At 41.9% G+C, this 27,495-nt stretch overlaps 1 protein-coding gene across 1 annotated transcript; it reads right to left on the bottom strand.

Moving 5' to 3' along the window:
• Nucleotides 1–1,188: 1,188 nt before the first annotated feature.
• OGA (O-GlcNAcase) lies at nucleotides 1,189–26,653 on the bottom strand. Its single transcript, XM_037399036.1, has 16 exons — nucleotides 26,097–26,653; nucleotides 22,358–22,409; nucleotides 21,950–22,047; nucleotides 20,600–20,730; nucleotides 19,747–19,918; nucleotides 18,617–18,715; nucleotides 18,158–18,442; nucleotides 17,434–17,592; nucleotides 15,585–16,195; nucleotides 15,030–15,204; nucleotides 11,374–11,459; nucleotides 10,400–10,504; nucleotides 8,732–8,817; nucleotides 7,330–7,522; nucleotides 4,244–4,403; nucleotides 1,189–3,461 (listed from the first exon to the last, which is right to left on the bottom strand). The coding sequence occupies exons 1-16, from the start codon at nucleotides 26,281–26,283 to the stop codon at nucleotides 3,325–3,327; spliced, it is 2,736 nt and encodes a 911-aa protein (XP_037254933.1). The 5' UTR covers nucleotides 26,284–26,653; the 3' UTR covers nucleotides 1,189–3,324.
• Nucleotides 26,654–27,495: the final 842 nt, after the last annotated feature.

Genomic DNA, 27,495 nt, shown 5'->3' with positions numbered 1-27,495 from the left:
AAGCCAAACGCGGTCCCAGAAAAAGGCAAGTGCTCACTCAGCAGCGGTTATACAAGCATAGCCCTTTGCTTCTGCGGTAGCTGCTCTCCACAGCCATCTGGCTAGCAGTGACACATTCCCCACCTGACCTGTCTGCAGCCACCACCCTGACCCCGAGGGCTGTGAGAGCCCATTTCTGCTTCATGTGTCCTTAAAGGAACAAGTTCCTGGCACAAACACCAGAGCTCAAACCTGTCTGCCAGACTGAGACGTGTTTGACATAGACAAGTCATACTGCCACTTATGCCTTCACTTCATGAAACAGGTGTCAAGAAAACAGACGCCTATATGCAACACTTTATGATTTTGTGAAGGAAAACTATCATTTTAACACAGCACACGTTTACTGCGTTAGGAGAACAGTTTAACTGCTAATTTCCTTGCTTAGTTTGCACGTTATCATGGTTCTCCGCAATACACAACTCTTGAACTGCATAACCAGTGCACTTTCACAGCAGACAGATGAACTCTTGTGAACTGACCTTAGGAAAAAACTGCTTTTCATACCCCAAGCCACCCCTTCTGCTTGGCTGTCATTCTAAGTAGGAAACTACATGCTTTAGCTGTATTAGGTGTTTAGCTTTGTAAGTTAAATTTTGTGGATATACAACTGTGGAGCTATGATGTTTGCCCCTTACACACACAGTGTGACCCTCAAGTCACTTTATTCTCACCTTGTTTCTGCTGGCAGGCTCTTCTGGGTTTCAGCAACCTCTAAACCCAGCAGCCAGCAAAGAGGCAAAAAAAAAAAAAAAAAAAAAAAAGTAAGAAAGGGCAAACAAGCACTGCTGCAACATGGCTCACAGCGGCTTTGCCAGACACTGGAGACCACCTTTGAAAAAATTGTTTTTTACGAAAAAGGTAAAGTTCAATTGGTGCTACTCACAGAAGGGCTAACAGGAAAGGTTACTGTCACCCCAAAAATCTTTGGGGGGAGTACTTCTGAAGGATCACTGAATACCTGCCTCTGAAAAGCATCAGCACAGATAAGTATCCGGCACATAAATGCAGTGCCACCACCAAAACCAGACACAAGTGTCTCTGCCAGCCAATCCCAAGAGCATCCAACAATCCAACATCTGGCACGTCATAACATGCATTGCTGAACCACTTCTGATTCTGAAACCTCACACACAAAACACATTTCTCATTTACATTCACTTCTCGATTTTTATTCTATTTCTCGCATGGTCTTCAAATACAGTTTTACAGGTCGTTTTTTTCTGCTACAGATACTGTTGATCTAAAAACAGATTAATGAAAGTGGCATTCCAACCTTAATGAAAATTCATAACCATGAAAGATATGTCAACGTATCACTTTACAATCCTAGAATGATGGTATTGGCCTGACATTCCATAGGCTTATACATTAACTTCTATAATAATAACAAAGTCATAGGAAGAGAAAATGTGGCAACTCCTTAAAAGCCAAGAAATAAGGCCACAAGTATCCTATGCTGTAATGTTACGCATCCAGATAAAAGTAAGTTGACTCTGGTATCCATGAAGAAACAAAACGCCCCCAACCTGATAAACCAAGGTATCATCTACTCAACATGCACTCAAAGCTGTATAAAAACTAGTGGCATTCAGCTCTGACTTACATGGAATCCCATAGCACAACCCCGTACCTCTCTCTAAAAATGAAATGAACTTGTTTCAACTTAAATACTTCGCTACCGCATTAAAAAATTGTTCACATTCTGCAAAGGAAAAAAAAAAAAACCCAAACCAAACCAAACATCCTGCATGTCACTGCACCAGAAGGCCAAACAGCATCTCCTTACAGGCCGCAGTCTTAATGCCATTTCTAGGTTGTGTAACAACTTCTGTGCAGCCAGAGGCTTGTAAAAGGAACTGAACTTCCTTTGCACACCACGTAAAAAAAAGCAGGAAAATTAAAAAGGAAGATAAAGACAGCTGATGGCTGTAGGTGAAAACAGCAAGGTACTGCAAGGTATATACCATTGGCCAATTATGTAACTGGGACACTGGGACTTCTGTGAAATACCAATTTCATAAATGATGCAACTACCTCACTACCAGATCCCATACTGCACTGATTCCATCCCATAGCCAAACATGTTAGTCCTGGGTAAAAACATTAAACCCTTGGAACATTTAAAAGTAGCTAACCATTTAAATAATGTGTAAAAATGTGCTTATTGTGGCATTTCTTATAGAAAAGTTATTTGATACAAATGTGCAGGACTTGAAGACCCTGATTTAATCAAACAAGTACGAACACGCTTTGAAACATGGTGACTGTTCCAAGGACAAATCCCAGCTGTGGGGCCAGCTCTCTCCCTCTCACGATCTTTCAGCCATAATCCCATGCGAATGTTACCAAAATGAACAGGTTCAGCAGACCACCCCGTGAATTACTGTTTCAGCCCCAGGAGAATGGTAACCACAAGCAGCGATGAACTGCTGTAGAAGGAAGGATCATTTGGGATCTGCTCCCCTTACCCAAGATGGTCAGTTTCTAGCCCTGGATACGAGGCACAGTAAGAATGGTCAGTGCTGAGGACAGATTCATTCTCCATTGCGGTTTTAGGTTATTCAAAAGTGCCATCTTGGACCTATACCATGTCACTTCTCAAAAGAAAAAGTTACAAAAACTGGTAAACAAAAAGTTAGTCAGCATACGGCTAAGTTTATATACACCGAATTTACAAGTTTGTCATTAAGTGACTTCTGCCACAGACCACTGCACATTTGTCCCTAACAAAGCACAAAGCTTGAACCAATGGTCATTAGAAGTGACAATGGGTCATTGCTTTATCAACAAGCATAAAGATAGTCAAAAATAGAACTGTAGCTACTTATCTTTAAATTTGCTGATTGACACAAGCAATCCCTCCCATTTCTGCAACTTCCAGTTGCACATCCTGCTCTATGACAGAGAAAAAACCTGCATCTTTATAGATACTTCTGCCAGAGACCACTTTTTGTTGACAGGTGAATGCAGAGAACTGTCGTCAACCACAGCACCAATTGAGAGGGATTCCTCTGAGAAGCTATAGCCCATGCAAGATTCCTTGGCACTTCACACAGGACCAGGAGAGGACAAGGTTTCTCTTTGTTAAAACAGTGTTTTCAGCAGCATTGTCCTCTTCCAACAAGTTACAGTCTGAATGCGTGATGGGTGATTTTCGCATAGCCCCTTCTACCAAGCTGGGTGATTGCTGGCTTTGTGCAGCTAGACCATATGAAGATCCCCACCACTACCTGCCCAGCTGTTAAGGGACTACAGTACTGGAACAGTTCACTGTCAAGCACTTCACAGGCTTCTTCCAAGGATAACAACATCCTTTGGAAATCCTTCCATTTTAGCAATTTCAAAACAACCCAGCTTGCTGTAAAATTCCAGGATTCTTTTATCATCTGGTCTCACTTCACAAAAAGCCCCACGGGAGCCTGAAGAAGGAAGAAAGAAACAAAATACTGTAGGAGAAGAGTTACTTTAAAAAGCACAGACATCAAACATTACTAGAGTTCCATCTATTTTAACATTTAAACCCAATGAAATCACTGATCCAAATTCCATATGGCACACAGTACCTAAAAGAGACCAGATTTATGGCAACATAGCTGACCATCCCCTAAAGAGACTGCACATTGCAGACATCTTGTCAGTCTGAACAAACCCTCTGCACACCTTTTATTTCACATAAAGCCATCCTGAAACTGATGTTGGCTCAGAAAACAGCGCTAGAAGAGGGCACCAAATCACGCAAAGGAACTGTGAACCTCAGGTGCACAGTAAGGCAGACAGCCAAGTACTTCCCCATATTGAAGGTTTTGGTAATTACCCACCAGCACACACTGCCACACATAAGAAAAAGTATCATTACCAATGCCAGCAGGGGAAATATAACTATTTGTGCATTGTTCAAGATGTAAAAATGTGTGCTCTCATTGCCAAATTGCTCCCTCAGTTCCTCCTATTTTCTAATTTGCAGGGTAATGGCTTAAGTGAAAAGCTACCTTTTATCAAAGACAGCAGCAGAAGTTAGCTATCAGAAATGTTTATATTTATAATTGCTTACCTAAATCTAGAGTGCCAGCTATGTCAGGAATCTAATACCTCAGGCTGACATGCAAATACAGCATGTTAATATAACCATCCCAAGTTTCCCTTGCATCCTAGAACCAACATGTAGTTAGGAAACAAGGAATTCTGAGTGCAAGAAGCTTACCATTAGCCTTTAGAGAAGAGAGCAGGCAGGCCATCATACTTTTGGCCACGCTTGGATCTGTCACTTTTTTGTGGATATCAATCTTTATCAATGATGGGAAGTTGGCAAGGAATGATTCTGGCAATACTTCTTGCTCTTCATGAAAGCTTAGCATTATTTTCTGAAAAGAATATGAGAAACAGACATTTCATCTTCATCCAGCTTTTCATTTATCTGTATTAAGGGAAGCTGCTTTGCTCACAGAGTGTACCTCCAAATCAGCATGCTTTTCAAGTACACCTCTGATGGCCACTTTGTTCCTTACCTGCTGAACTGCTCTCTGTACTTCAGATAAAAAGGCAGGCTACAGAAGCTTCTGAAGACTGTCAGAGGAGGAATGCAAGACTCCTTGCATGGCTTGACAGTGACTCACTTCCAGTGAGAAAAACCAAAATCCAACCCAAACCCAACAGTTTGTACACAGATATTCCTTTTCTTTGCATTTTACATGGGCTGTTTTAGTGTTCTAACCTTCCACATGTATTCTTTGGTTCATAGCAGCCTAGAAACACCTCTCATTTCCATGCAGTTATCTCAGACTACTTGCCCCAACAAAGACAAATTTGTCTCTGGCTTGAAATAAGCCTTGTTGATAACCTGCAATCACCCAGGAAGGTCTTTGTGAATGTGACATCAGATGTTAACTTCATACAACTCATAGGAATGGAATAATCAAGTGGGGTAACGCATAAGCAGACAAAGCCAAATCTGAATATATAGTCAAGTAATTCCCCTGCTGCTTACTGAATTTTAAAACTTTTAGGGAGCACTGGCTCAAGTAAGCAAGCCACATAGCTGTCATAACCCAGACAAGGACTTCATTGCACAAGGAACCATAACATTTGCAATACACATTGGTTGGTTTTTTTTTTTCCCTAGGTCGAGTGTAAATGTAATCCCCTCTAATCTCTGAACTGCCATCTCTCAAACTCTTGCAGGGAAGGTCTCTGTTCAAAGTGACTACTTCAAACTTGTGGAACTACTTCAGGTTCAGAACCATGCCTGCTCCTCCGGGCTTTTCTTTATCACAGCTGTAACAGGCACAATCCCATGGAAAGCATTCAAAGCTAGCCATGCTGGCTTCAAGCATCAAGGCAAAGGTGATCTCTAGTTGGAAGAAACAGCTAAATTCTAGAAGAGGTAAAACAGGTTATCAAGGAGTAGGGCACAGGTGGGGCTAAGAAGCAGTTAGAGAGGATACTAATAATGACTAATCATTATTACTAATTATTTTCATAAAAAGCCGATACCAAATAAAACTTTCCTGACAGGAACCTAGACAAAACTGCAAGACAAGCTCACAACAGTAGATGTAAGTCAGCAGATTGGATTTGTCTTTTATGAAACAGAAGATTTTATTTATCCCATGAAGTTTGGGGCTCAAGATGTATTTAAGTAAACTAGAGAAGAACTGAACCGTATTAGAAGTCAACAATTTGAAACAAATGATCTAAAAAATACAGAAAGGGAGCTTTTCAACCAAAGCGTAGTCTGAGATGATCAAGAGGTAAGAAGCCTGTAAAGGAAACCAAATCAATTCTATTGAGAAAACTTTCCCATAAATGATCTTCAGTAACAACAGCTTCTAAGCAACTACTGAGCATTTTCTACATTCCTTTGTGGTGTCAAAAGGCTAAACGGATAAAATCCCACAGTGACTATCTCAATAGCAAAGTACAAAGAGCTCCTCTGTACTCCCTCCCAGGGACATCCCTCAAGCCCATAGTCTCAAGAATCAGATTTGTTCTGAGACAGTGCACCAGCAGCAGAAATCCTGGGGTGATGTACCAACAGCAAAAGATGTTCTTAAACAGCTCAACAGAAAAGCTAGTTTATCAGCTCAAAGTACCTCCTGCATTCTCTCTGAAGTTTGGCTTTAAACTCCTGGAAAATCAAGGCCCCTTCTTCCCTTACTGTACCTACTACAACTTTGCCATGTTTAATTTCCGATATCTTTATATGCATTAGCTTTGTTTCAAAATCTGAATTTACATACACAGTTGAAAGCACAGCATTGTGTAAATGTAGAAGAATCAAGTCATATATATCAACAGACTGCAGAATTAGCTCCATTTCAATAGCAATAGTGGAGCTATTAAGACACCTTCTAGTCCAGGAAGCTTTGCTTTGCTTGTGGGAAGGCCTGTGCTCTCAAGAGCCAGGACCTCCTTTAAGTCCTAGCCAAATAAAGCAAGGGCACGCTGCCATATACACCTTTTTTTGCTCTGCCCTTAGCAGCTGGGGATTCCCTTAGGAGGCCCACCAGTCTGAAATCAGCCTTTGTATTCAGGCAACCTGCGGGAGAATACTTTCAGGAAAGTATTCTTTCCCTCTTGAAAGGGGAAGAAAAAGGCTAAGTAGTGGTGTTTCTGGGCCTGCCTCTACTACAGCTTTGTCCACAGCTCCTTCCACATGCAGGTGTGGATCAGCACCTCTTAGTATTAAGCACGTTTCTTTCCTTGACAAGAATGCATCAGCTAGAATTTTTTCACTATTTCTGACAGTTCAGTGACATAGTTTTCTGGTTTCTTCCAAAACCAATTCAAAATACTGATTTTTAGCACTTACTAAAGGTGAGATATCATTTTGCACCATTTACGGTTGTCATGATCCACAAATAGCTCATAGATCTTGACATCAAAACCAAATGCTCTTTCACTTGTTCTCCATACTTAAACTGATGTGACTATCAGGGCCTTAGCCACAGCACGGGGAAACTAGCCTCTCATTTTACAGAAGAACAGAGCAGAAGCAATCCTTCATTTTCAAACCATAACTTTCTCTAGATTAAGGTGGCTTACATTTATTGTATTGATTACTACTAAAGCACACCTCATGGATATATTAGCAACACACAGCTGTATCGTGACTGGCAGTGAACAATTTTACTATCACCTTCTAAGATGTCAGATACCATGCTCATAAAAGACTTCAGAAAGGTACGAAAGCTGAATTAGATGGCAGCTCAAAATGTAAAAGAAATACAAGGTCCTGCTTTGGACAGAAAGAGTTCAGCATACAATCCTGATCTTGTGGGTTATACAAACCTCTGCCTCAGACAGCTCCTTGTCACTATTTGGTTTAGTGTATTTTTCTTGCATGAAAGGGATCCAAGACATTTTGCATTTTTTAATGAAAGGAGTCACATCAACCGTTCCCAAAGCATAGCCACATATGCCATCCTCATCTTCTAAGACGAAGCAGTAATCCAGGCTGAGGGTGAGCAGACCTCCTACTAACCTGCAGAAAGAAGTTCTAAATTCAGTCAAAAGAAGGTCACTTTGAAAAAGTATGCTCTTCAGGTACTCTGGAGGAGACTCTAGACAAGGGGTCCTCAAACTTTTTAAACAGGGGGCTGGCGCGCGGATTAAGTGGCAGGAAGTCAAAGTCATCCGCGGCTGCTTGGTTTCCCCCCCAGCCCCTGGCGAGGGGGGGCGGCGAGGGGGTCTGTAAATACGGGGGGCCGGATTGAGAACCCTGGGGGGCTGTATCCAGCCCACGGGCTGTAGTTAGAGGACCCCTGCTCTAGACCAAAGAAGTGACAGTCCTCCAATCTTAGAATTAGTTCTTACAAAGCATTAATTAACAGACTGATCAACTGTCAAAACTCAGCTATGAGCCACATCTGCACCTCAGGATCCCAGAATTTAATTCCATACACACTGCTCTTCTGACCCACCGGAGACACAAAACTCCTTCGCCTTTCACCCTCAGTTTCTCTGCTGCCATTACCTTCTTGTTCTTCTGCCTTCTCTTTTGGTTATTTTTTGATAGCAGTTACACATCCTTTTTTAACTACCTTCCTGTCACTCACAGAGCAGCCTCTTTATGAAATTCTATCTATATTAAACACTCTAGACCAAAAAAAAATCCAAACCCAACCCCCCCTTACTACGTAGCTCATTTTACAGCTCAGATTTAATGATTATTTTTTTAAAAAACTTAATCTGACCTGCCATTGCTTATTCTTTTTAAAAGTTGGTACAGGTAATCTGCAACATGTATTCCAGAAAAAACTCAAGGCAGTCAGCTGGGAGATTGGTCCTCAAAAAAATTTCAATTATCTGAAGAACACTAGGTTGGAAAAAAACCAACCACCAGAGGGTAACTATGGACACTCTCATGACACACTTTCACAAAATCTGAAATAATAGGATACTATGATGCACAGGCTTCATCATATAGAGATTTCAGCCAAGTCTTTTTCTCTAACAGCTCACAGCAGGTGGCCACAGCACGAACTGAGACATAACTGTCAACAGTATCTTTCAGAAACAAAACCCCCGTCTTCCGAGAGCCTGCACAGGAGTTTGTTGGTTTGGTTTTTTTTTAATCAAATTTTCTTTGCATTCTTCCCACACGCACACTTTTAAAGATTCAAATTAAATACAGCATCAAGACTCCATCTCCCAGGACCACCTCTGTAGGTCATTCATTCCTAATACTTACTTGTCTCCAATCAAATCTGGTAAACTATGGAAGGGCTGATCAGCTCCATCAGCATACATTTCTCTGCAGATTTTATATACAGATGCCTAAGAGGAGAGAAGAGATGATTTCAAGTAATCAGTCACATTCAAACACTAACAACTTTGTTTTAGAGAGATTTCATGAACAGCTCCACTGTAAACTAGTTACACAGAACAAGAGTACCCACCAATAAGAAAGGATCTACCTTTTCCCATTCACCAAAACTAACAAAGTTGCCCATCAAAACCATTGTGGTTAAGTTGAATGTCTGGGAAGGAAAGGCTGGCGGACAATCTCCTTCACGTTTTAACAGCACAAGGTAATCCTGATCAATACCCTTGCTACAAAGTCCCTTTCAAAACCTCCAATGTTCCAGTGCAACAATTTCACCACTGTGAAAAACAGACACACCCTGGCTTTCCCCCTGTTAAAAGGCTTTCAGCTGAATGTCTTTAAAGAGCAAAATTGTATCAGCCACACTTTACTTTAGAAACTTCACACTTCTCAACAAGGCTTTGCATTGCACAGGTCTGCTCCAGCGTCCTTTCCTAAAAAGGGAACTCCTCCCCAGAATAAACTCTTTATGATGGCACATTTAGCTGCATAACCAATTGCTTAGGTGGCTTAAAAATATCAATTCCATTGCCTACAGAGGAACAAACAGCTTAGGTACAGTCCTGCACTAAGGTATGGAAAAGGCTACATTACTACTCGTGAGAACAGCACAGAACAGAGCTAGCCTAAAAGTAGCAAGTAAAGGACCTGTCTCCATGTGCTAGCCCTGCCTGACAGGCTTCAAAGGCAGGATTTATTTGAGCTGCTGCAAACTCAACCTAAATACTTATGTTTCAAAAGAAACATGTTCATCTCAATGTAGCCGCAAATGCAAAAGTTCAAGCTACCTTCATCCTTACATTGTTTAAACTGCATCCATAAAGGGTGTTAAATAACTACTGCTTGATACATCTGCTTCAAGTATTCTTCTTGCTAATAGGAATAAAACTGCACTACACATCTGTTCAGCAGAAGGAAGATCTAATCAATAGTAATTAATACAAAATTCCTGGTTTTAAAGTATCAAATGCTCCAAAGCAGACAAATCAAAGAAAGATTTGACAATTCTTTCAAAATCAGACCAAGAAGTTTACAACTATCACTAAAATGATAAAAATAGCTAAGTACCATCACGTGTTGCAGCTACCATTTGAGATTCAGTATCAATCTTCTGCCTACGCTGCTCTGAAAATACCAGCATTTACCACAGTAGTTACTGAGTGAACAGGTACACACATATCCACCCCTCTAAGGTTAACCCATTGCATGTGTCCCCACTGCAAGAATTCCTCCACCAGCTGCTAAAAACTTTTGAGTTGCCTTTCCGAAACAGGGAAGGCACTCAGATTTAAAAAGGTGGTGAAGTGGGAGACTGGGAATCAAGACGTGGGTGTACATGTACTGCAGCACAGCAAGTTGTTGAACCACAGGCAAGTCAATTAACCTCCATTCTCCTGTGACCTTGCATTTGTGCCTTGTGCAAGATACTGGGACATCTGTTTCTTTAGGGGATGAAGGGACTCAGCAGTAACCAGTGTTGCCACAAAAGGAAACACATCACTAACAACAGCGACCAGTGTCAAAAGCAGTTACCTCATCTTTAGGAAAGTAGGGTCGTATGGTGTACACTTTGGAAGTGGGTGTTAATGGAGGTGGTTGAAAAAACAGGTCATTTGCCCCATCAATAGGCAGTAAACGCTGTGAAAACAAAATATTTAATATGACTGTATGAACAACAAAACCAATCACTCTTGGGTGTGCACTGCAGACTCCCAAATTAACATTTGCTACTTGCAGGCACCCCAGAAGAAGATGGGGTTGGTATGCTTTACAAATGCAAAGACCTTATTTGAATAGAAAATATCCAATTGGTATTTTAAAATATGCAATTGAAACAGCACATTAAGAGTCTGTTAATCTTATCTGCTTTAAAATACTTTTAACCAATCATATCTACACTGTCTCTGTATAAGAACATAGAATGTCAGGAGGAAAGGTTTGGTCTGAAGAGGGTTAACTGGCCAGAGGAGACGCTTTATCCCAAAAGCAATGCGCTGATTCAATTTGCTGCGCGCAGAGCACCTGTGAGGGGGGAAAAGTATAGTGCCTGAAAAATCCATGAACAAATCTGAACATGGTATAAACAGTGATTTAAGACTATTTGCCAATTGAAGTCTTTTCAACAAAGCACATTACAGCTTTATTTAGAGAGGAATCAAAATTTGGATTACTATCCCTTTTGCTCATGGAATTCCCATCGGCAAACAAGCATGCGCGCATTGTGCAATTGCGGGCGCAGATAAAAAAATGCTGTGCGACCTGCAAAGAAACAATGTGAAATGTACAACTAAAGCCGCTGCGCTTCGCATGCGCGTGGGACAGGCAGCATCTCCTTGAGAAATTACTGTAGAAAGGGGAGGAAAATTATTTTAAACCAAGCTGTAAGGCTAGTGGGCTTTGGACCAGAAAGCCTTCGGCAGACCAATCCTTCCAGACCTCTGATGTGCAACAAAAGGTTTCTCATAAAACAAAGAAAATGTCATTCAGTTGTGAAGTCATATTGATACCTGGAACTCTCCTGCTAGACCACCTCTAAAGGCCCAGGGTTCTTGGTCTCCACTTAAGAACTGTGCTGAAGATTGACTACGACACCCTGTTGAGATCAGATCCAAGCGGAGAATGTTACGAGAAGGGGGATTTCCTGGGTGTCTAACATGTCCAAAAAGCTAATACACACTTGTGGAAAAAGCTCTCTAACTGAGCTAGAATCCAGGGCTTGGGGGGAGGCTGTAATAATATATGATTTACAAAGATTTCATGCTTGCACACTAATTGCAGTTTTCCAAATTTTTTTATTACCTATAACAGACTCTTGTAAGAACACATGAGCTGATTCAGCTAACACACATCATTCTAGGCCAGAAGGCACAAGAATGGTGCCATGCACAATTATGTAAGCTTCTGAAACATTTTGTACAGATTTTTTTTTAAATATTTGTGGCAGAAATGTTTATTTCATCTGTGAAAAGATGACATTTTGGAAGCTATGTGGCTCAATAGCTCATGTCATAAATTTTAGATCAAACAAATGCCATTATCACAGCCCCTTAAAAAAAATGGACCTTTCTGAAGTCACATTTTAGTAATGGTTGTTTCTAATCTTGTCAGAAAACTAGGACTGGCATTATATGCAAACAGTCTTTAACAGTTCAGGCAGCCAGGACAGCTGTATGATACAATATTCTTGTAAAGAGACTACACAGTCACATAATCCCAGGCTGTACCTTCACAATGCCGCTGGCACGTTAAAAAGCTAAGCAGTGCTAACTGGAATTAACTCACAATTTAAACTAGTACCCCCTGTTGGCCACAGATAATACTAGCCTTGCTTTTCAGGATCTTGCTTTTTTTTCCTTCTCAAGCATATCAGAGGCACCAGGGTCCCTGCTGATCAGCCAGCCACAGCAGGCCCATTAACGTGCTCAGCTTTAGTTTACATTTGCTTTAGAAAAGAAACTTCCATTAGCTGTTTGACTTTTAATACTATTCTGCCAGCAAGGTACCACAGCCTTCACCAACTACCATAAGACAACTCTGAAGGGGAGGAAAAAAAAAAAAGAAAAACAAGTGGTATCTGGAGTGGAGATTTCAACTACCTGCCTAGTCTTCTGACAAGATGAGCAGCGCAAATACTCTTCCTTTTGTGGACAGCAATCTACCTCCTGTTCAAGTAACAGTCTCAGATCAGTACAGACAAGTAAGTTGTGCTAGTCAGAGAGTCCCAAAGTGTGCCAAGTCTGACATTTATGAAAGTTTAGGAATATATGTTAAATACTGATTATGGTAAATTTCAGGAACAATTCAAGCATTAGAATTTGTATTTGTCTTACTCCCACATTTTAGAATTCTCACATAAAATGACATCCTTCACAAGGAGATTTAGTCAATAACTTGGAAGACAGTATCTGTCTGTCCTTTGAGACTACAACTTAACTAGCACTTCCAATTATTACAGTAAAGAGCTGCGTGAATGAAGAGCTGTATAAATGAAAAACATAGTTAATGCCTTAGTCGCTGCGCAAATGTGACTTCAGTTCATGTCTATTGCACATCTAATCTATCTGAGCTGCCTCACAGACAAAACCTTTCCATTTTAATTAATTAATGACGACGCGCTGTGAACATCTGGCGCTGTCCATCCAATAGCAGTAGAAACTTGTGCTGAGGATTCTCCCATCTGTACACAATGGGGAAGAAGATAATAGAAGTCATTAGTAATCCATAGTACTGTACAGCCACACTAATTTAAGGGACTGAATGCTAGCTGGACTTGGGAGGAGAGGTGAAGAAAGTGAACATTCAGTGGACCATTGAGCACACCATCGTGAAAACTAATTTGTTTGGATTTTTAACGTACTTAGCTTTACATAATAATGTATCTTAACAAAGACCTTTGCTTTGTATGTATTTACACTAGTGATAAAAACACAAGCTGAAGACAAAAACAACCCTCTCACAGAAGCACTGCTAGCATGAATATTAAAGTGTACATTTGAAGAACTCTAAGAATTAATTTTTTAACTACCTAATACCAGTTTAAGTACTGGAACACAACAGTGCCAAGATTAACAGAGCTACTTACAGAGTTGGCTTCCAATATGAACTATTCCAAATACTTGACGCATTTAAAGACTTGAACCCAACTTTACAGGGGCATTGGAAACTGAAGACAATTTCAGCTGAAATCAGTAGGTGATTCAGATAATTCTGAAAAGCAGTCCTAAGTTGGACCCTCAGTGTTTAGGGAGTACAAGAGTCACTGTTCTTTTTATAGAGCTTTGGCCTGGAGTTTTAAACAGATTAACTGAAAGTTATCATAAAGAGAACATTCTTTCTAGCTAAAGGTCAGCATACAGCAAGAATAGTAAAGTTGGGGGAGTTGTGTTATGCTGATCTTAAAAATGCACAAACGAAAGCTTTTGAACAGCATTAAGCAGAGATGTTAACATACTGCAATGCTGTTGAGGTTTCCTCCCAAGCTAGTGTTCTCTGTACTTTGCAGAAGGCAGTCCTAAAAGCTCTTCTTTATCAACCATACGTATAGGGATCGGGTATTTAATAAGCACAGAGAGGAAGTTGTTGAGCATGGACTGACTTGATGACTTAACAGGTCTTCTCTGTCTCTGCTTAAACCTGGCAGTGTTTAAGAATATCATATAAGGACAATCCAAACACTAGGACCAGACCAAGGTGGTGTAATGGTTAACCACTGGGAGGTTTGTGACAACTACAAAAAGTGTGACGTGAGACCATCAGCTTTGCTGTCTGCTGTGTATGTCAAGCAAGTCCACAGCATATTCCTTACAGTTGGATTGAAACCTGAAAGTGAAATGAAGTCACTAGAATTACCCAGGCCATGCTGGTGCTATCTGCCAACTTAGGACCCCCGCAAAAATCTTTCAGGGAAAAAAACAAAACCAAACAAAAACCAAACCAAAAAAAACCACACTTAAAAAAAAAAAAAAAAGAAAAAAGAAAACACTGTTTCAAGATCAGTTTAAGTCTCAGACTAAATCTGTCTAGAGTTCCACAATTTCCAGCCATTCCCCAAAAATAAAATTAACAATAACAAAAAAATAAATAAATCACAATTTGGAAAGTGTTTAAAGGAAATTATTTTGCACCAGAATAGCCTTATGCTAAAGCTCGCATGCGCACAGGGCTAGGAGGATCGGCTTCCTCTTGGCTAGGCCCATTGAAAGGTCGCTTCTGCAATTGTTCTGTTGAAGACAGCAATAACGTTATCAAGACAGAGCAAGCAGCAGATGGCTGATGTGGTCACATTTCGTAGTGTCATTTCCAATCATACAGCAGGGTAATCCAAGGAGTTACATGGCATAGTCCAGTGTGCATTCAGTCAAGAGTAAGTTAAAGTCAACACTTACGTGTCAGATGAGATTCAAGTTTCATTAGCCCAAGAAGAAAATCAAGGTCTCCAACCTTAAGCATCCAGCAGACTTCACTTTAATACCAAAGCAAATTCACAGCAGGCATTGCTTCCAATAGCGAGACAGGAAAACCTTTAAAACAGGGTCAAAACAGACCCCATATCCAAGAAAACGCATTTGCCTAATACTCTGTTTTCCCCGTGGGCTAATTTAAAAAAAAATAAAATATATATATACACACTATCTGGGATTATAATGGCTCCCGATGCACCTACCTAACCATTGCACAAAAGATTTCACCATTGACATAATACTCTTGATATCCCAGACGTAGGAGTACATGTCATAAAGGATTGTCCTGTTGGCACAATTGGAGAGGCGAGTGAACATCCCCATCACCAAGCTGCACATCTCTTCAAACTTGGCTGCTCGGTTACGCCACTCTTCTATCTATGAACGGAGGCAAAAGATCCAGAAGATCAAACACTACCTTCTAAGGAGAAGAGGTACTCAAATTATGGGGGAAGACTATACAGTTCATTACTACATTTTATTAGCATGGACTACCACACTACACATGACACAGATAGCTGTTAGAACTGAGGCTAGTACAGGGGTCACTGGTCAAATACATACACCAGACTGCCTTCACAGCTAAATGGCACTACAGGGCTTAAAACAGTAGATTCCACTGGAGGAATAAAAATTGCTGTGACCTGTGGTTAGTTATACGCTACCCTTCTGATCCTAGGAAGCCGAGCATCAGCCTATCACAGAAAACACTGCTCAGGATTTCGATTTAAAAGGAGACAGACAAGATTCACACTCACTTTTTCAGCATCCTTTCCTTTGCAATTAACACTGACAACACTGCTATTTGCTCTGAGCCACTGGAATTCTCTCAGCATCTGTGCACCTTTGGGCCCGTGTTCATAAGGCAAGTAAAACAAGTCAGCAAGAAGCTGCAAGTCCTCTAAAGTCACTGGTTCTACTGTGTAGAGAGGCTTTTCATTTGGCCCAGGCACAAACTGTTCTTTATTAATTTGCTCATCAGTCTGCATAGGGGCAATGTCACTACCAGAGTCTTCCTGCATAGACATCTCAGGGGACTTTGATTCAGCTATGCTCTCCTTATCAGTATCCATGGGCTTCAACTCCTCTGCCATCTTGGCTTCAGTAATATCTGTCAGGATCTGATTAGCATTCTTGTCTGCGTCATCTTGTTTTTCCACCACCATGTCCATCGGCTCCTCATCAGATTGCTTCTTCTCTTCCTCCTTTACCAAGGCTGGTGACTCGCTGCTCAGTGCCGCCCCCTGACTCATGATGGGTTCTTGGTAAACTGTGGTAACCACAGTCGCTGCATTTAAAGAGGATGGTGCCACCAGAGGCCCAACATCCCCTACAGTAGTTTTAGCACCACTGTGGGCCACTTGCCTACCTGAGAACAGAAGAAACAAGTTTAGAGTTTTCAATATCTGCCGGCTAACACTCAAATTACCAACTTCTGCAAATCATGGATGATCCTGCTGCCATGGCATCCGATCAGCACAGCTTCCTTTTGGTGCTTTGCCTGTTCAGTCATTGTAATACTAACTACTGACTGTTTTTTTGCAAGATTCCCCTCCACATACTTGGTAAGCAAGGATAGGATGGAGAAAAAGTTAGGAAAATTAGCTAATATTTATGTGCTTCCAGCAGCATTTCTAACTATGCCATCAAAATAAAAAGCTCTCAAAGACAACTTTTCTCACCTCTGCATTGATCAACTTGTTAAAAGCTGTATTTGGACATAAAGCACACTTCAAAATAAAAGGAATTGTGCTTAAATATGTCAATTGCAAAAATGTCTTGAACCTAGGGAAAACAGTGACGTTCAAAACCTGACTGGGCATGGTCTTGGGCAACCTGCTCAAGCAAGGTGGTTAGACCAGGAGATCTCAAGAGGTCCCTTCCAATCTGAACTATTCTGTGAAAACGGAGGAACACGACACCTTAATTCAACTGCCATTTTTGCTGCAGTTGAGTTTTAGAAAGATCCAAAACCCTACAGCAGTTCAAAAGGATAACTGCACCAGAGCAGAGTTGGGAGAAGGGGTTCTTCCATTACCCCGCCAGTTATCAGAAGGGCACTGTGACCATCTGAAACCCACATGTGGGAAAAAACCACAGACTTTACCTCAGATCCCAAGCTCCTATTGCTACAAGAAAGGTGTACAATGCTGGAAGGAACCCATCTGGTTTCTGTAGACAGAAACTCAGAAAAATAAAGCCATTTTAGAACAACTGGAAATACATGGACTCTTCTGGGCCAGAACTAATGTTTATGATAATCTAACACCCATTTCAAAACAAAAACTGTTCTTCCTATTCTCTCAGGTCCTGTGGAAGTCTAGTAACAACTGGGACTAGCAAGATCCAGAATGTTTCCCCGTCTTGTATCAGAAGTGTCAAAGAGTTATACATCAAAGGTTGCTTCTACTGATCGGTCAGGCACGCTGCAGAATGTCAAGCATTCTTCCTTATTAAGGTTTCCCCAGTTACGAATGCAGAAAATGTTCCCAACTGAAAAGTATACAAATTGCCAGGTTCTGTAAAATAGCTTTAATTTAAATGCTACTACTGAACATTTAACCCCATTTTTCTACCAACCCCAGAGCGATACCAAATTGGACTCACTGCTGTATTGCTGAGGTACCCCAAATTCTTGCAACCATTCAGTTAAGGCCAGCTTCAGGGCCATCTGTGGGCTGTAGAGAACATCTGTTTCAATATCTTCATCACTCCCCTCATTTTCCAATTTAATCTGGATAGAAACTGTACTGTCTTCAGTATCAGCTACAGAGACAAATTTGAAAAAGTTATCACGCAAGTTTCATTTAAAATTTAAAAAAAAAAGTTATGTTAGACAAGGCATTCAAGAACTCTCTAACAACCTTACTTCACAAAAGAGGACAAAGCGTTACATCCTAATTAGACAAAATGGAAAACTGCAGTGACCATTAATATTCAACACAGAAACAGTATGCAAAACCTAGACATTCTGGCCTTCAGAGTTTCTCTTTTGATCTGAACTGCTCGTATTCCAATGAGATCAAATCCATGGACACTTATGTCAAATGTGACCATTAAAATGGCTTGCTGAGAGTGCTTTTTATACAACCACAGATACCTCTCAAGACTAAGATTCTCTGATAGCATGTGCTACAGATACTTCCCAAAAAACAGTAGAACAATTAAAGGCTCATTATCTTTCAGGGAACTGTTATTTACTTATGGGTAGAAAATGCCAGGTGATCTTAAAAAGAAAAAGTTGGCAAGGAAAGGCTAGAATCATCAAAAAAGTATCAGTATTACTTGCATCGTTAAGCATAGATACTAGCAAGCAGTTACATATACTTACTCATCACCACATCTTTTCTTACTCCATTCATGTTAGACTTGTACCAGGTTGCAAGTGTGTGAATAGCCACATAATTGGCTTCAAATTCACAGTTTGGATTGGTCAGAACTCCCTTTAGTCGAGGTATGAGCTCAGTTGACCGCCCCTTGTAAGGCCCAAGAAAAAGCCTCTTTTGATCATAATCATTAGCATGAATGTTATCCCAGATAACTGGCGCTCTCCTGATGATCTTAGAAACTTCTTCAATGGACTCTACTGGAATGTCTTTGGATACAACTTTCGGACCTAGGAGGGAAACAGGATAATCAGAGGGTTTTGCATATACTTGAAGATTCAACCCCCATGTAGTTAGACAGTTTATTTTATTAAATGCTTGTGAGAATTTTTTTTTTTTAACACCAGCAATGAATTAGAAAAAAAACAAACCACCAAACAAACGCCAAACCAAACAATTTTTACCTGTCCATAACACTTCGATGCCAGGGAGCAGCTTTTCTCCTACAGTCCGTAAATACGGCGACTGGGCAACATTTGGGTAACAGAAAGTTCCACAGTACTCTGTGCAGGAAAAGATTGTCACTGTTAGTAAAAGGATGCACACATGTGACAACATACCCAACTGTCCCATGAGCACTTTGAGAGAATGCTACCATTTGAGAAGAAAAACACCTATAAAATTAATCAAGAAAGGCCCCAAAGTCTGAAGTATAAGTAAAAAGGACATTATGAATGATACTTAATATAAAGATCAGAAAGGAAAAGAATTTATTTAAAATTGCTCAAATGTCAACATTAGGAAAAAACTAACAAAGTCCATAAACGGAAGGGCAGGTTACAGCAGACAATATGCAAGAGAACTAGAAACCCTAAGATTAATCATGAAGTGCAAATACCTAAAAATATTAACACTGGAACGTATGTCTCTGTAAAGTTAAAAAGGAGGTCTGTAACAGAACCAAATTACTACAACGTAAGGTAATAAAGATCATAACTTTGCTACTGAATTGAATTTTCCTCACAACAATCCACACCTCTGAACACAGTGATTCTCCCCCCCTTATAATATTCTTGTACCTATTAAAGGAAGCTCACAATTTGAAACAAGCACTGGACCCAAATGCAAGTAATCTTATTCTTTAATAAATAAACAAAACAACTCAGCAACTAGTGGAACTGGGTAATCCTATTAAAAACAAGTACCAATGACAGAAGTGAGCACAGACTGTGCTGTACCTCTACTTTAAGAAAATTCTAAGAAACTAACAGCCAGTCAGATCAAGAAGCAAAAAGATTTTGGTACAAGTCAAATAGAAATCTTCCTTTAACCTAATTTTCAGTTCAATCTTCTTGAAGTAGTCTATCAAGCCACCTTCTTTGTTTGGCATTAAGCCTTTCAGAGATGCGTAGATTTGGCAAAAACTCGGCATGTACTTCAATTACTTGAACATTTCTTTATAAGTCAATTTCTTCAAACAATCCCAAAATACTCACTCCTTAAAGCAGTGATTAAATATTAAACCAGCGTTTCAGGCAGTAAGATAACAGTCCCCCTCTTTTATGGCTGAACTAAGAGATTCATCTCATTTTACCTGTAGGACAGAAAAGGAATGTGTCTGGTTCTCCTAGATACTGATAAATTTCATTTGTGATTGAGACTTGCGCATGAGCAAAGGAACTGAAAACTTCTTTGTCTGCTGCACACATATTGTGATCAATATCATCAAACAGCAGTGCAAAAGATCTGCACCCAAACTGGGAAACCTAAAACAAGACACAAAAGCAAAATATTTATTTTTCTTTCTTTTTCTCTTTTATTTTAAATCAAACCACAGAATTTTTACATCTAATCTATTCTAAAGGAAAAACTACAGGAGTCAGGGAGAGAAGGTAGAGAAGGCAAGACAGACTGATATCTATTCACAATAAATGCCTATCTTTGACCCACTGCTCTGCTTCTCTCAAAGATTAGACCTATGAAGACCTGCAATCTGTTCCAGTTTTAACAATCCAAAGCTGATCTCACTGGACAGACAGCTGGAAAAAGGCTAACTCTGTAACAGCTTTTGGGAAAGGGAGAGGAGTCAATCAGGAGAACAAAAAAGATGTGTGTGTCAGGTCTGCTTCTGAAGGCGTTTATTGTGGATAAGAGCTCTTGCTTTAGAAATGCATCTTGACTTCAAGGCCCTAAAATACCCTGAAGACAAGCTCCCAAGAATAGCCTTCAGAATCCAACACAAGACTTTGTTTTTACATCTAGATGATCATTGGTCACTTCTGCAATGCAATCTGAACACATCCATTGGAATTGTTCAGAGGCATCCAAACTAACACTAGTGCTGAAAACATTAAAAGAAGCTAGTGAAAAGCTCCAAGAGTGAGCAGGGTACTCAAGTTTTCAAGGTAAGTAGCACTGCAACTGTGGCAAGACTGTGTCACACTTACTTGGTCCAGCTTGCGTTTCAATGTGGATACCTCTTTAGGATTGGAGAAAGTTATGTCAAGTCCAGGTGAGATTGCATAGATGAACTCTATTTCATGTTCTCGTGCAGCTGATATTAGAGTCATTAGCTGCTCTGGAAATCAAATTCAAATATTTCAGATGGAGTCAACAGTTAAAAAAATCTCAGACATGATTATAAGTAAATTAAATACAGATGCCTCTTCTACCATAATAAAAAAATAATTTGCTGGAATTTCTTAAAACTAACACAGCAAAGAGCATCATATTATTTGGAAGAGTTCTCAGAAATTACGCCAAAATGAATATAACAACTGTCCTTGCATTATTTTCCATGTTACAGATTTTTAAAGGTTTTTAAGTTATCTTTATCTCAATGTTGCGAGACAAATGTGGATGTAGTCTGTTTTTACAGTATGCACATCAACAATTCTAGAATTATTACTTACTTTTTCCACTTTTGTCATACATACTAAAGGACAATTCAATGTAGTATTATCACCCTGCATGACACTAATTCACATACTATTAATGACTGAAGCTCGGGGCACATGAAAAAGGGTTGTTTTTTTTACATCACCGTGTAGAAGTAGTTGCTTTAGACTTTAAAACAAACTTGAAATCTATCTTCTATACAATGAATAAAGAGATTTATTTTTAGAATATTTAACAATCTTTGTTGTTACTGACAATTATCTTACAGTATCCTTTAGATTATCTTTCTGCAGTGACTCAAGGCGGCCTCCAAGAAGGATTATTTAATTTCAAGCGAGTATGACTTTCTTCCCCCTCATCCAAGGAAAACAATCCCCACAGACTAATAAAACACCGCAGATCCCATAAATGCCAGAGGTGAATAAAAAGCCTCACACCAGCTCGAACAGGTCTTTTATGTTTTGACTTGTCAGGAGCTGCTTTTCTGACTGGTACTCTCTTCACTGAGACAAGCACTTAATGAATCATATAAAAGGGCATGCTATTCACTCATCAATCTTTTTTCTTTACTCAAACAAATAATTTCTACTGCAAAATATGGCCCAGATGTTCAAAAGCCAGAGGAATAATTCTGAGCAACCTTTCCCTGGAAAAAAGTAAATCTTGTAAGACAAAGCCTTAAAAGCCGTTTTAGAAATCATCTGCAAAGTATAGTTAAAAGAGGTAAATCCATGCTTGTACCAAAGCTCCACTAAATACATCTGCAGTGTATTAAGAACAGCTCTCCACTCACCTTTGAAAATGGCTACTGCAATCAAATACACACAAGCATATGTAGCAATGACCAATTCATTCAAGACTATTTATAGAAAACACAGAGGGGAAATAAAGGCAATTACCCGCTTCCTCCACAGAGTACATTTCTCGCCAGAACATCCTGTGCTTATAGTCATCCTTTGGAGCATACAGGTATGTATTCAGTCCCCACTTCTGAAGTCTATAAACGTAAGAAAAAAGCCTTCATTGGGAGAATAGCCTTCCAATTCAGGAATTCTGCATTCTACCTGATCCAATTTATTTTCTTCATTGAACATTGTGTTATGCTATTAAGACAATAACTTTATGCACAAGTGATACTGGGCAAATTTGGTTTAGGCAAGATGGAAAAGTGAGGATGAGTCCTCAAAAGTATAGATATTAGGCAAAAAGTTGCTCTAGGTTAGAACAATATTTCTTTCCAGGCTTAAGTGGAAGATTGTGATTATATAGCAATGGAATGTGCTGCAGTAAGAGGAAGCATGACTTGCCTTCTAAAAAGTTCTTTTCTCTGCTCCATGACCCAAGGTCTTCCATAAAATCCTATGGGAAACAAGATTAAAATTATCCAGTTAGATTATGCCTGCTCTATGAAACTTTATATCACAACCCACCGTTTTCTTCCTCTTCTGTTACATTCATCAAAAAGTTTATCAAAGGAAAAACAAAATGTAGTTATAAAGCATTAGGAGAGTGATCTAAACTGATAAAAGCACGTGCAATTAAAATTCATTTAGTTTCTTATGATCTAAGGTCTTATATTTTTGGCCACTGAAGCAATTAGTTTTCAGAATCCAAACTGTATTCCTGAGAATATGCCCTTGACAAGTCAAGTCAGCATTATTAGAAGAGCAGACTGAACAGTCATAACCTAATTAAACTATCACTCCAGACCTACAAAACAGATTTGATTGTAATGTGAACTCTGAAGACACCTGAAAATATTTACCAGCTCAAAAATGCTTAACCAGTGGTACAGATTAGAATGCTAAATACACGCAGGGAGTACATAAATACATACTGAGGTAGATGCTGTATAATTTAAAAAAAAGTATGTACAAGCGAGTAACAAAATGATAAGGATTTAACTCCTCTTACTCAGTTCAGTAGGCTCCTTGTCAAAATGAACTTGCAAGTTGATACCTTACAATTCCCACATTTTTAGAAGCTAAGACTATGTCTTTGAATAATTGTATGAAAGCATCTACACAAGTAATTTTATAATAGCACATATTGAAAGTCATGAAATTGTATGGAAATTATAACTGCTTCTGGTTTTAAATCTAATCCTTCCATTCTAGAAACATAATACTTTAAAAGCACTCTCAATGCACTCTTAGTCAAGGAAATTCACTTAGACCTATGTGCAAACAGTTCAACCACAAGTGGACACTTCAAAACAAAGCTTCAACTCGGCAGTCTGTGCAAAGACCAGAGACTGAAATAACACTGAAATTTAGTAAGCTCTTATTTTCAAACAACACGGCCGCTCAGTAATGAATGATATACACAAAGCTCACAAGTCCCCACTGAACTCAGTTCAAGAGGTAAACAGAATCTTTATTTCCAGAGCTATTCACCACTGTAAATCGGTAAACATGTGGTTTCACAGAGGTCAAAACCACCCTCCTACAACCTTTCAAAGCTCAAAACTGATGCAACGGAACAGTTCTCTATATAATAACAGGTATTTCAGATACCTGTTAAGAGAACAACGTGCTTTTAAGTAGCTTAAAAAACGCTCAAGTTTTAGGAATTAAGTCTCTCAAAAAATGATCTTAGACTAACTGGCACCACGAAGTGGCAAAGCTGAGTAACTACTACTCCTCACAAACTGCCAAGTGACAGAGGACAGTTAAACAGAGGAACAAACAAGAGAGCAGGTGCAAGGCATGAAAACTTCCCAGTTTATTTCACCCAGAACAAATTTCTCATTTTCACTAGAGTTCCCTAATTCTGACTGATGTTGCCCCGAGGAAGCTCAAGAATCCACAAAAGGAATGAAATACTGTGATGCCTAATGAGCACCCCACCTATGTCTCACAGCTCGTTCAGAACACTTTTGCTTTACTTGTGACCTGTGATACTGCTGTTGCAGACCTACTAGTCTAAAGCACAACAGGGGCCTACTAATAAAAAAATAAATAAAATCAGATAACAAAACCTAATTAAATAAGACTGAAGAGAACATGCTAATCCAAAGAGATACTTTTCCATCTGTCACCACATTTCTTAGATTACTAATGTCACCAGCTGATGACAATTCTTGGATCTTTCTAACTAAAAATCGACCCGTTTTGTATTACTCCCTCAAGAATATGTGTCAGGTTATTACAAAGTCAACAGATCGTGCTAAATACCTCATCTCAGTTACCATGCTCTCCATCACTAAAAAGGATACGCTGGAAGCAGAGCACCAAAGCTTGCCATCCAGTATTTGCCTCAGACCTTATTACTCCCTGAAACAGTGAATTTTATACCTGTCATAAGCTTTTCACATTCTTAAGAGTGCACACCCGGTATTTTTGAAGTAACACAGCCAATTTCCCCACTCCCTTTTCTACAAGATCCAAACTCTCAATTTCATTGCTTTAATCTCACCATACCTCTAGTCTGTGTCAACCACTGCACTATGTTTAAGTATTTATCTAAATTTCTGAAGCTAATCCCTCTTTTTCTCTTACCTCTATAATTCTTTTGAGTCACTAAGGTGACAGATGTTTCCATCCACTACTGTTTACCTCATTCAACAGAACTGTTTTTCTGTTGGTGGTGGTGAGGTTTTTTTGGTTTGTTTGTTTGTTTTATACACTCCCCTATTCTTTTTCTCCTGAATGCATATTGATGTTAAACTGGTAACTGCTAACTAATGCTTCACTAGGCAGAAGCCATTTTCTTGCTTTGTTTTATGCACAATACAGTCAAGAACACCTGCACCAAAATACATGCAGAGGCAATCAACAATGTAACTAACAGGATAAGAAAAATGATTATGGTATACGCAGTGGTTCCGACAGAAACCTAGATGAACAGGTGATCCACAGTCAAGGTGTATCAGCAGGAACACAAGAAAACAAGCTGCTACAATCTGTATTTCTGTTCACTGTTATCTGTCTCCAAAGCCTTCAATTTAGCATCTGTCTTCAAGGAACTAGGTCTGTTAACAAAGTATAAAAAAGACATCTATCTCATCTATCTCTCTGCAAGCTGACTATATTTAAGTCCTAGTAAAGTGCTAAAAAATAAAGGCATTAAGTGGGCCTAGCGCACTTCTCAGTTTTGCAGAAGCCAAACGGTCTTATCAAGAAAAGGACAAAAGGCATTCTACAAACAAATGAGTTTGATAAACAGCCTGTTTCCCTCTCCATTCCATCCATTAATCATTTTGTTCTCCTACTAAAGATTCATTATAGGTACAGAAATAATAGCGGTCTACAGCAGTTCAGAACAATTCCAAACCAACTATTGGGAATAAACCATTTTTATTGCTGACTTTCAACCATCTACCTTAACTGACCCACCAGAAACACAGATAACTTTTTTAGTTACCGAAAATTGCAAGAAGTCCCTTTATTCTGCAGCTTCTGCAACAGCTGAAACAATTTAATGCTACAACTACACCAAGAGACAGAAGAGGACTGCTCTAGAGAACAATTAAAATAGTAAGCTACGACCCTTCAGAGAACAGGGAGAATTTAATATTAATTCCAGAACAGATGTCTACGGAATCACCTATTCCCTACCCAGGAAACCGAATCTGAGCCTCTGGCGCACAGCAAGAGCACGTGCGGCTGGGATAATAGCACAGTAGCTCTTTTCTCCGTCTCCTGCCTCCCCCTTTAGACACGTACTAGCAAGAGAGCCACAGCACTGTCTCAGCCTCCGTTAGGAACCCTCGGCCCGCTGGGGGTGCCAGGCCTGCCCTCGCCCCGCCGAACAGCTGCCATCAACGGGCGCTCCCTGCTAGCGAGCAGCTTCCAGCAGAAGCCCCAGGGGCAGAAGCCCCGCCCGGGAGCCGCAGCTCCTCCCCGCCCCCAGCCCGCTCTAGCGGAGGGAGCCCCGGCCAAGAACCGCGCACCCTCCTGGCAGCGCGGGCCCCGCCGGCCGTCACAACGGGCCGGGGCAGGAGACACTGCAGCACCAGCGCCCCCGCGGCCTCTGGCGGATACCGACCCCCCCCATCCCTCCCGTCTCCCAGGGATATGGGGCACCCCCTCCGAGAGCTCTTACCTTCGACGACGCCGCAGAGGAAGCGGCGGGAGCCCAGCGCGGTCTCCGTCTCGGTGTCGGTCTCCTCACCCGCCGGGACCGGCCCCGCGGCGGCGCCCGGCGGCTCTAAGGGAGCGCCGGGCACCCCGGCCGGGTTGGGGCTGCCCTGGGGCTCCTCCAGCGCCGCCTGCCCCTCCTTCTGCACCATCCTACCGCCCGCCGCCAGGACCCCCGCTCGCTGGGCCGGGCCGAGCCGAGACAATTCGAATCACTCCTTTCCCCTCTCCACAAGCCCTTTGTCTCCGCCGCTCCGGGCTGCCGCCGCTTCCTGTTTACTGGGCCCTGCGCCTGCGCGGGGAACCGGCCCCAACCGGTCCGCACCGCTCGGAGCCGCGCAGCGGGACCGCCGCGGAGGCGGAGGGAAGCTGCTGCCACCACGGGAAGGAAGGACGCGGGCCGCCGCGGCCTATCGGCCCCCACGCCGCACTGCCGGGACCGCGCCACTCGAGCGGGAACAACGGACTGAGGAGAGGGAGTTACCTCGGGGAGCGGGCGGAGGGGGAGCGCGCTCGCGGCGCATGCGCGGGACGCGGAAGGGCGCGCACTGCGCCTGCTCAGGAGGCCGGCGGGGGGAGGGGCGAGGCCGCGGCTGCCCGGCGCGCCTGCGCAGAGAGCGAGCGGGTGCGCGCGGCGCATGCGCGGGCGGCGCGGCGGGCGGGGGGAGGCGGCAGGAGGGCAGCACGCAGGTGCGGGGTGGGGGGGCGCGCATGCGCCGTGCCCTTTGTGTAGGGAAGCGGCGCCGAGGGGGGGGAGGGCGGGCGGGTGGGAAGTGGAGTGTTTACTTCGGCCCCGCGCAGGCGCGGCGGGGCACAGCGCGCGCAATCCGGGCGGGAGGGCGCGCGCCTGCGCGGGGGGAGGTGCCGCTGCTGGCTTAGCGGCCGCGCGGGTTCCCCTGAGCCGTGGCCTACTTCTCGCGGTGGCGCCGGGGCCCCGCGAGGATGGGAGGCCGAGCGGCTGTGTCCCTGCCATAGCGTGGAGGGGGGCCGCGGGTGGGGTGCGAGGGGAAAAATGCCTACAGCCGCTGCCTCCCAGCGCAGCCCGGCTGCGCTTGCAGCTGTTTCCGTGCCTGGAAGGGGCTATGAGGATGCTGAAGGGCCGGCTGCGCAAATCGGAGAAGGAGCCTGAGGTCAGATGGCGTCGCTCCAGGGAGAAGCTCCAGCCGCGTGGGAGCGACAGGCCCGCAGCACGGGTTGGAGACCAGGGGGCTGAGCAGGGAGCCCTCCCGCAAGGGCTGTGCGGAGGCCGGTGTGGTAATCCTGCCCACCCAGCCAGCGCTGGGGGGGCCACAGCAGGTACCCGCCAACGTGAAACCTGCCAGCAAAGCAGCTGCCAGCAACCCCAGCTTGCGAGGGGGGCTGGA

This window comes from Falco rusticolus, chromosome 9 (assembly GCF_015220075.1).
Source record: "Falco rusticolus isolate bFalRus1 chromosome 9, bFalRus1.pri, whole genome shotgun sequence".
Classification (NCBI taxonomy): Eukaryota; Metazoa; Chordata; class Aves; order Falconiformes; family Falconidae; genus Falco; species Falco rusticolus.
This window is presented reverse-complemented; position numbering and strand designations above follow the sequence as displayed.